Here is a 10463-nt window from a genome sequence, read left to right on the forward strand (position 1 = left end):
TCCTTAGTTTCTCGGGCTGTAAAGGAGCTGGCAGGAGAATTGTACTTTCAGACTTGCAAGATCCTGCCGATGTAGCTTTACAATAAAGTAAAGGGTAAACCAGATAGGAATCACAACCGGATGAGCTAATTCTACTTTAGTGTATCTCCTTATTACATGCTCTTAACAGTCTCTTGGTATCTCTTCTGCCAAGATCCTCAAGGATCCAGTAACAATTTAATTTTTTTTCAGATGAAGTTAATCCAGTAGAGTTCAGATGGAGTAGAGTTCATTTCTCCTCCCAGTCATTTGAAAAGCTATTATTTTGGGGGATTTTTAGGAAGGGCATCCAACAGGGCCAGTGAAGATTTGGGGGGAGATGGAGTGTCCTGTTTTATTAGAAAGAAGGAAGGGTTCCTCTTCCTTGCTTCTGGCCACTGTAGTAAGAATGGGGAATAAGTCCGTGAAATGTAAAACCAGAATTGGATTCCGGATTTTTCTCTTCCCAGCTTCCATGAAGATGTTCCCAAAGATTATAGGCAGGTGTCCCTTACTGCTGTGAAGCAACGATTTGAGGATAAGCGCTATGAAGAAATTGGAAAGGAAGAGGTAGGTTAAATGCCTTTGTCCGTAGGGCGAAAGTGGAGCATCATTTTTGGCGGGCGGGGGGGAGAAATGAAATTGGCTGCCAGTTGACTCAGAGATAATGCTAATTGACAGTGCTGGTGCATGGTAAACCCTGTTTTGTTTTCACAACGGTTGAGCTGGATTTATACAACAGGCTAAGCCCCAGTAAGCAAGCCGCATTATAGATTAGTAAGAAGAATGAAGTCATCCTGTCTCTTAGATATGAAAAGGAAAATGAAGAACAATGTAATAAAAAGCAATCCTGGCGGGGAAGACTGTTCTTTTAGTTATTTGTATTTCTTTCAGGATATAATTGCTTCCATGGTATAGAGCAGTGTTTCTCGACCTCAGCAACATGAAGATATCTGGACTTCTACTCCCAGCATGTTGGCTGGGGGAATACTGGGAGATGAAGTCCGCACATCTTAAAGTTCCCAAGGTTGAGAAACACTGCTATGGAGCAATGTTTCTCAACCTCAGCAACATGAAGATATCTGGACTTCTACTCCCAGCATGTTGGCTGGGGGAATACTGGGAGTTGAAGTCCGCACATCTTAAAGTTCCCAAGGTTGAGAAACACTGCTATGGAGCAATGTTTCTCAACCTCAGCAACATGAAGATATCTGGACTTCTACTCCCAGCATGTTGGCTGGGGGAATACTGGGAGTTGAAGTCTGCACATCTTAAAGTTCCCAAGGTTGAGAAACACTGCTATGGAGCAATGTTTCTCAACCTCAGCAACATGAAGATATCTGGACTTCTACTCCCAGCATGTTGGCTGGGAGAATACTGGGGGTTGAAGTCCGCACATCTTAAAGTTCCCAAGGTTGAGAAACACTGCTATGGAGCAATGTTTCTCAACCTCAGCAACATGAAGATATCTGGACTTCAACTCCCAGCATGTTGGCTGGGGGAATTCTGGGAGTTGAAGTCCACACCTCTTCATGTTGCTGAAGTTGAGAAACATTGTATAGAGGAATTTAGTTATGGCCTTGAGAAGGAGGTAGGAGATTGGGAAACAGTTGCTCTGCCCTGAGCAGGGCCGGGAAACCATGGAAAAGAGACTCAGAACAGGCCCACTTGACCTTGGCCCCCTTAAAAAGGGAGCAGTGAAGCTTTTGATGACGCTTCCAAGATTCTCTTGAGAGACCCTACAATGATAAAATAGCACGCTCAGAATCCCTGCAGGGTCAGCTTCTTAACTCGGCCTTCCTCACTGATACAAGTGGCAGCAAAATAAGATTTGCAAGGGTTTGCACAAACTGGAAAATGTGCTTTCGTTCACACATGGAACAAACGTATTGTGGCTTGGAAGTTTCTTCCAGGCCATTCAAGCCAGGTCTAGCTGTGTAATGGTCTGTGAGAATGTCCTTGAGAGACAGGAGGAGGAGGAAGAGCTATGACCAGGCAATGGTCAGATAAGAGGCAGCTGAGCCTGCAGAAAGAATGGTTAGAATTACATACTTAAATTATATTGTCCCTGTAAAAATAAAACCCTTCCCCTGCCAAGAAAAGAAATTCTAGCTAGCAAGAACTGTGCAAAAAGAGTCCCTCTGGTGTTAGCACCTACTCACCACTAACAGAACATTTCTACCTGGAGGACTATTCAAAGCTATGATTCCCTACCTGTAATGATATGTGGGAATGACCTTGGGAGACAGGAGGAAGAGCTGCAGGCTAGACAATGGTCAGATCAGAGGCAGCTGAGCCCACAGAAGGAATGGGGACATGGCAAACATCTCAGAAGGGGCCCTTCCTAGTTTCTTGAGCTGTAAAGGCGAGGAGGAAAAGATGTGCTTTCAGACCTGCAAAACTCTGTTAATGTAACCTTACAATAATGGTAGTGTTAGTACTCATGGTTGGAACTTCTTGTCTGGACTATCTCTAAGGGCTGACAGGCTGAACAGAGAGCTGGACTGTTCTGGTAGTTTGGGATTTCGTTTGAGTAAATCCAAAAGGGACTTAGGAATGAGTTGGGTGAGGCAGTTTCTCCTCTTTCCCTCTGCCTTTGCACATCCTGTACACCAGCCAGCTCAGGTTCCCCCCTACCTTTTGTGCTTGAATCCACCATGACTTATCTGACCAGCCATGACTGACCACCATGACTTATCTGTGACACATATATTCTGGGTTTCTGCGTCCAGATGAAACATTCATGTTCCAGGTTCATGCCTGAATGGAACACATGTGTTTTGATCCTGGCACAGCCCACCCAATATTGTCTATTCCATGTACAAGAGGGTCTATGCACATCTGTTTTGGAAAAGGCAATATTTTCTACTAATCAAAGGATGCAGCAATAGATATTACGATGGCAGAGATTTTGTGATATCTTACAATAATACTTTGCACTATTCATGATATAGTAGTGAATTCATTAGAAAACCAGTGACTATTGATAAATATAAAATATAAGGTAGATTTCTTTTTTCTTTTATTCCTTAGTCTGTATTTCTAGTTTGTTCTTTTCAGTTTAAAAAAAAAAAAAAGATTAAAGATTGTCTTCTGAATTGTATATGTTTAAACTAAATTAATTAAATTAAATTTAAAAAACAGAAGGGTTCATGCACAAAACATTTTGTACATCTCTGAAGCATCCAGGTTCTTTGCTGGGCAGCTGATGTAAGCTAGTGGGAAAATGAGTTTCTTTCCATGCAAGTACACATAGAATTGCACCAGTGACCACTAACTGTGGCAGATGTTGGTTACAGGTATTCCTCACTTACTGACCACCTCATTTAGCAACTGAACTTACGAGCCAATCTTGGATTGGCTCCAAACTTGGAGCCAATCCTCGCATATATAACCGTCGCAGTATCCTGTGGTCGTGTGATTGCCATTTGTATACTTCACAGCTGGTTTCCAACAAGCAGAGTCAATGGAGAAGCCGCCAGTGAAGTCGTGATGTCTCACATAACAACCACAGGGAAAGTGAGGCCGTAAATCCTTTGCAGTCACATGATACGACGGAGTTACCAGTCCCAATGTGGTTGCTAAGTGAGGACTATCTGGTAACTAAGCCCGAGAGCAATTGAAGAAGCGAGTGTTTCTTGGGGGGTGGGTAGAAAGAATGGCCAAATGCTTGGCAGCAAGGGGCAATTTGGATGCCAGGATGGATACAGCATGCCACCTCCATTGCCCTGTTGTTCTAGGTGATGAGCTACAGCCAGCTCTGCTCCTTGCTAGGAGTGAAACAGGAAGACCCAGAGCCCGGATCCTCGTACGTGAACGCCGTGGAAACCTTCCTCACTTCCCCATCAGGCAAACGTTCTAAAAGGTGAGTTCAGTCCTTGGGTTCCGATGGAATTGGGAGGAGGCAGGGGCTGCGTGGACAGCAGAATCATGATCTCCAACCCCAAAGGGGAGCAGCGGCTCTGGGCCAAGCTTGTGGTCCCGCGGGGTCTCGGGGAAGAGAAAGGTTGGGCCAATGGTGAGGGATGCTGTTGGGAAATGTCTAGGTGGCCCTACAGTTTCCCTTTCCTTGGGTCTATAGCAGTGCTTCGCAACCTTGGCAACTTTCAGATGGGTGGATTTCAACTCCCAGAATTCCCCAGCCAGCATGTTAGCTAGGGAATTCTGGGAATTGAAATCCACTCATCTGAAAGTTGCCAAGGTTGAGAAACACTGGTCTATAGTGATTATTAGTTTCCCAAAACTCAGCCCAAGAAACTAAGAAGAGTCCCTTCGAAGCCTCTTGGCTCACCTACTACCCAGCTGTAGGCTATGCTGTCTCTTATCTGACCATTCCCTTGGCAGGGTCTCTTGGCCCTGTCTCCCAGGGTCTTTCTCACATACCATTACAGCCCAAGAGCCTTTGAGGAGTACTGGTGAAGGCGCTGGACTAAGAGTGGAAAGAACTGGGTTCAGGTCCTTGTCTCAGTCAGGGAAGGTCCCTAGTTTTAAGCCCACCCCCACCCCAAAGCTTTAGAAAGGATGTGAACAATTTAGCCTCTTTCAATCTGGGGGCTGTAGGATTAGTGCCTACAGCCCCCAGATTGTAACAAAACCAGGTTACATTACAGGTCCTGGGGTGGGATGGGGATTAAAAAAAATCAAGATGGAGCTGCAGTCATGCCATGCAAGTTACCATTTCATCACTAATTAATGTGTTGGATTGGGGTTTTTTTCTGTTTTTTTTCTGCTTAACTTAGTTTTTATCTTTTTTTTTCCTGTTTAACTTATTTTCCTTGGTTTGACCATTACCATTTCATAACTAATGTGTTTTTCACATACATTTGCATGGGCTTGCAAGGCATGATTGCAGCTGCACTCTTGACTTTCCTCACATGCGGGTGCACACATGCCAGGCCTTGACTCCGGAGATGCAGGATCAGATCATCCTGGGCTTACCTCTTCTGCAAAAGAGGGTTGTTCATGGTGGTGTTCCCTTTGCAGGAGAAGAGAAGACAGCATCCAGGAGGACAGGGGCAGCTTTGTCACCACCCCCACGGCTGAACTGTCCAACCAAGAGGAAAGCCTTCTGGATAATTTCTTGGACTGGAGCTTGGATGCTTGCTCGGGATATGAAGGAGATCAAGAAAGTGAAGGCGAGAAGGATGGAGACGGTAAAGTCCCTGTTTCTCTCCTCCTGTAATGGTATCTTTGTGGTAAAAATGCAACTTCCAAGGCTTTCATTCTTTGGAGTCCTTGGGGTTCTCTGAGCTTGGTTATTTTCTTGCAGACGTTTCATTGCCCTAATAGGTAACATCTTCAGTGCCAGAAGATAATCTGACCCTAACCCTTCTAGCACTGAAAATGTTACCTAGTAGGGTAATGAAATGTCTGCAAGAAAACAACCAAGCTCAGAGAACCCCAAGGACTCCACCATTCGACCCTGAGCTACAGATCTTCTTTCTTTTAAGTACAGTGGTACCTCGGGTCACGAACTTAATTCGTTCCGCGACTCTGGTCGCGAACCGAATTGGTCGCGACCCGAATCAAATTTTCCCATAAGGTTCAATGTAAATACGGTCAATCTGTTCTGACCCCTACGAATTTGGTCGCCAACCAATTTTGGTCACGACCCAAATCAAATTTTCCCATAAGGTTCAATGCAAATACGGTTAATCCGTTCTGAACCATATGTATTTTTTTTAAAACCACAAAAATATGAAACAAAGTACAGCACAGTATAGTATGAAGAGAGAGAACACTAACCTTGCTCAAGGCGACTTCTGGTGTGGAGGACAGGAAGGCGGGTGGGGAGGCGGTTATGGTTTGGAGGGAGAGTCCCCCTCCCTACAGGAAGCCACGACCACATGTCAGAGCAGGGAAGATGGCCGCGGGTGGTGTTCGTCACCCGATGCGGAGTTCACGAATGGAAGCAAAATTTTGCGAACGGTGCTGTTCGTGACCCAAATTGTTCGTGAACAGAAGCGTTCGTGACCCAAGGTACCACTGTACTTTCATTCTTCCTTTAATTCTGTGGCCAGATCTTAGTTTCATCGCTCAGCTTGGATATTTTATGCTTTGGATTCTTTATTTTGTAAACCATACAGAAATAGCTGGATGGTGTGGAAGGGCAGAAAATTATGAACCGTAGAAACAGAATCATGCAAGGTGGCTTATTTTATTTTGAGTTTGTTTGCTCACTGTATGTTACAGTCAGTACTGCGACCCCTTTGACGTCACGATTGTCCCCGTGGCCCTGAACGGCATCTGCTGAGCTTCAAAGATAACATTTTTTTAAATTATGTTTTTAAAAAGCATAAGTGGGCAAGATTAGCCAACCATGCTAGACTTCAACTCTTTGGACAATGTTTTTCACTAGTTTTGGTCTCTCTGCTGGCAAACTTTGCTGAATTCCAGAGAAATTTTTATGCACAGCTTCGTGCATCATGATTAAATGATTAAATGAATATGTGATATATTTAGGTGATATATTTTAATTTAGTATGTTACTTTTTTAGTTTTTTTCTGTTTGTTCAACTTTTATTTTTTTATTTTTCTTTATTTTGGTATTACAGTTTTATAATGTATTGGATATTACTGGTTTTTTTTCGGTTTAACTTTTATTTTCTTTGGCTAGTACCATTTCATAATTAACGTCTTGAATATTACTGCTATTTTTCTGTTTAACATTTTATTTTCCTTCTTTGGGTATTACCATTCATAACTAATGAACATGTTAGATGTTACTTTTTTTTTTCCTGTTTAAATGTTTTATTTTCCTTGCTTGGCTACTACCTTTCCATAACTAATTAATGTGTTGGCTGTCAGGCTTTTTTATTTATTCCTTTAGCTTGGGTTTTCTATATTTCTCTTTTACAAACGGCAGTCACATAAAAAGGAAGAAAAACCTTTGCTGAACTCTGCCGGAGGTTAATTTTAAGAAAACCAACTCGGCTAGCTCTAGAGCCCAAAAGCAGATCGCCCTGGCTTAGTCTCGGTTTGATTTCCTCAGCATGCGTTTGACCACCTTATCATAAGGGTTTTCTTCTTCTTCTTTTCCGCTGTGTAGTTACAGCTCCCACTGGAATTCTGGATGGAACTCTAGCACATCTGGATCCCGGGAAGCCTTGCTGTTGCCAAGAATCCAGCGATGAAGAGAGCCTTTCCAAAGAAGGATGTCAGTACATCTTCAAGCATTATGACCAGCCCAACGAGGGCAACGAGTGCCCCACCATCCAAACCTCTCCCCGTGAGGCCAGCTCTGGCTATGCCTCGGTCAACAGCACCAGCCCCCCTTCTGCTACTGATGGCCCCTTCCGCACATTTCCCAAAGCGAGTTCTGTGCAGCCTCTGAGGCTGGCCAGGGATAAAACCCTACCGCTGCCCTCGCGCTCAGAATCATGTTTACACTCTGCCGGCGGCCAGTCTGGCGGGAGACAAGCCAAACGGAAAAATGTGACAGAATACATTGAAGAAGAGAAGAACAGCTTGGGCTTCTTAAGCCTCTGATGCCCGGAGGCTGTTTCCCAGAACTTCAAGATCCTCCAAAGCAGGAGCAAAGATGGGAGGTGTACTGAGGTTTGGTTGCTGCATGTCATCACTCTCTACGCTTCCCGTGGCTGTTCCTGACTCCCCTAACACGGCTGTCAGCTTTTCCCAAGGTCACTGCCCTCGCTACATCTCACCCCAGTAGCCAAATCAAAGGTGAAGACGCTAAGACATGTAACATGGAGGTCCTACCTAAGATGCCACATGGAGGTCCTACCTCTCCTCCAGACCAAATCATAGTCTTCCTAGTATAGGTTGGGTTTGCCTGCGTGCCAAATAAGGTTACCGAGTAAATCTTGCTTAACGCCCAAGGTGGTGATTAGCTCAGTCCTAACCCCGTTCATCTGAACAATTCAGAAGCGATCCTCAATGAATAGACCTTCCTTCTTCTTGCTGTTAAAGCAACTTCCCCATGAAATGAAGGCGAGGGGATTAGGCACACAAAAAACGGATCCTTGGCATCTGCAAAATGCAAGCATCTCCTTGATGGATATTCCCTGCAAAGATTAATAAAAGCGGGCTGAATATTTTCATCCGGCCCTCATCTTGGGAGGGTGGGGAGCAATGTTTTCTTGGCTGCTTGGCCTGTGGTCTTATTTTGTGGCGGAAATACTACCTCTTTTACATTTTTGTCACTCTCAAATTGCCTTTCCTGATGTGACAGTTTTCCAAATCCTTGGGCTACCCCCGGAGGGCACCAGATTGGGGAAGAGCGCTCGGGAGCAGCGTTTCCCAACCTCGGCCACTTAAAGACGTGTGGACTTCAACTCCCAGAATTCCTCAGCCAGCATATTCTGGCTGGGGAATTCTGGGAGTTGAAGTCCACACGTCTTAAAGCGGCCGAGGTTGGGAAACCCTGCTCTAGAACAACGGATCTTGCAGTTCATTGGAGAACATGTTGCCATTGTTTACCAGTTATTTGTCTTTGTATGTATTTGATTATCTTTCCTGTCTTTCTGTTTGTAATAATCAATATGACCAGTATCCTAAAGCTATTTAGGAAATGCATCTCGTCCCTTCAGTTCGCACACTGTTTCTTAACGGATTTCCACCCCCAACGTTCCTTTATCATCCTCTTCTTCTCATTCTTCTCTCCCCTGTCCCCTTCCTTTCTCTGATTTCACCTGTCCTTTCCAGCCTAAAAAGGCAATCCCGTCGCGTCCGGCTGCCCCACGACCATGATGACCGCCGCATACGTGGAGCAGGGGGGGCACCTGCCGTGTGATGCCGGTGATGGAAGTGAAGCCCGTGCGCATCGATTCAACAGGAGGCTAGAAATTCTGAAAAGCCCTTAAAAAAAATAGCTGGTTCCGGGGCGCCCCGTTCTCTAGAACAGCCAAACATGTAACAAAGCATCTTAGCTAGATGGCCCTGAATATCATAGAAGAAACTAACCACTTCTTTTCCGTCTATATGTGACCAGTAGATAATGGTTTTAGTTGTATGTTGTATCGTCCAATTGGGGTCTGGAAAAAAAGGGTTTCCCCCCCGCCCCCAGTGAATTATGCCTCCATAGACTACATACCAAGATTTTAAAAAGGGATGTGTTGAAGACTGCATGAATTTGAGGAATATTGGACCTGCTCGATGAGGTGTTATTTTTTTTTTTTCAGAGTAATGTCAATGACTGTTCATGTTGGCTAGTGATTTTTTTTTTTATATAAAAACGAACTTTATATACGAACTCCTGACTCCTTACAGTGCATCATTTTGAGATCCTGCTTTGAGGCACACTCCCAACGTCTGAACGGGAGGGATCAATCAGTTGCGGCTCTTGTTTTAGCCTTGACACATGTGGAAACAGAATGGTCACGCTAAGCTGTGGCATGTTTAACTGTGCTGTGTAGCACAAATTTGTTTGCACACTACCCTGTGCCTAAACAGGGGTAATGGCTTGGTTGCAACTGAGTGCAATATCGGGGATGACTGGAGTATTGAATCAATAGCAGTGTTTCTCCACCTGGACAACATTGATATGTCTCGACTTCAACTCCCAGAATTCCCCAGCCAGCAAAGCTGGCCGCTTTAAGACGTGTGGACTTCCGCTGGCTGGGGAATTCTAGGAGTTGAAGTCCAGACATCAAAGTTGCCCAGGTTGAGAAACACTATCTATAGGATGTACTGCCCACTATGTGACTTATTGCAGGCTCAGTGGGGAATATAGGGCAATATAATGGACTGTATTGTATGCACTGCCCTTGGGGGCTTGCTGGAGGATCAGAGATAGGACCCCATCTCTGCGGGAGATGAGCGGCGTATAAATTTAATTAATAAGTGAGCTACCAAGGTGTATGTTCTTTATGATAAATAAATGCATTGCTCTGCTTTCCCAATTGAGCCTGCAATACCCCAGGGAGCCACCAGGGGGTGATATGTCCTATGCAATAAATGCATTGCCCCAACTGAGCTCTGGAGCCTGCAATATTCAATACTGCCCGTTGGCTCATTGGGGTTCTCCAGGGTGAATGGGAAAAATAGGGCAATGTATTGAGTGTGCAGGACCTACTGCCCCCTAGGGGTTCGGTTGACAGGCATTGCAGGCGGCTTGGGGAAAATAGGGTCATGGCTTTATCATGGAATAGAGGGGTGGGTTTAATTTAAAGCACACACTCCCCCTGGTGGCCGGCTCGGGGCTTAAGCATTTAGCTCATACTGCCCCCCAATGGCTCGCTGGCATACTGCAGGCGCAATGGGAATGCAGGGCAAAGTGACATCAGCCCTGGGATATACTGCCCCCTGGTGGTTCGGTTGACAGATATTACAGGCCCCATAGAGAAAATAGGGTCATGGGTTTATCATGGACTGGGGGGGTGTTTCGCTTAAAGCACACACGGCCCCTGGTGGCTCACGGGTGCACTGCAGGCGCAATGGGGAATATAGGGCAATGCATTGAGCGTGCAGGACCTACTGCCCCCTGG

At 45.1% G+C, this 10463-nt stretch overlaps 1 protein-coding gene across 1 annotated transcript in view; it reads left to right on the plus strand.

Annotated features, from left to right (window-relative positions):
- CCNF (cyclin F) overlaps positions 1 to 8282 on the plus strand; it is a 28086-nt gene extending 19804 nt beyond the window's left edge. Inside the window, exons 14-17 of the mRNA XM_088148171.1 lie at positions 489 to 588; positions 3759 to 3883; positions 5002 to 5171; positions 7067 to 8282. Coding sequence (XP_088004297.1) covers positions 489 to 588; positions 3759 to 3883; positions 5002 to 5171; positions 7067 to 7506 — 835 coding nt within the window. The 3' untranslated portion in view covers positions 7507 to 8282. The remainder of the gene's footprint in view (positions 1 to 488; positions 589 to 3758; positions 3884 to 5001; positions 5172 to 7066) is intronic.
- Positions 8283 to 10463: the final 2181 nt, after the last annotated feature.

This window comes from Python bivittatus, unplaced genomic scaffold (genome assembly GCF_059951505.1).
Source record: "Python bivittatus isolate LINGU-HERP-01145 unplaced genomic scaffold, Pbiv_v1 ctg000560_np1212, whole genome shotgun sequence".
In the NCBI taxonomy this organism is placed as follows: domain Eukaryota; kingdom Metazoa; phylum Chordata; class Lepidosauria; order Squamata; family Pythonidae; genus Python; species Python bivittatus.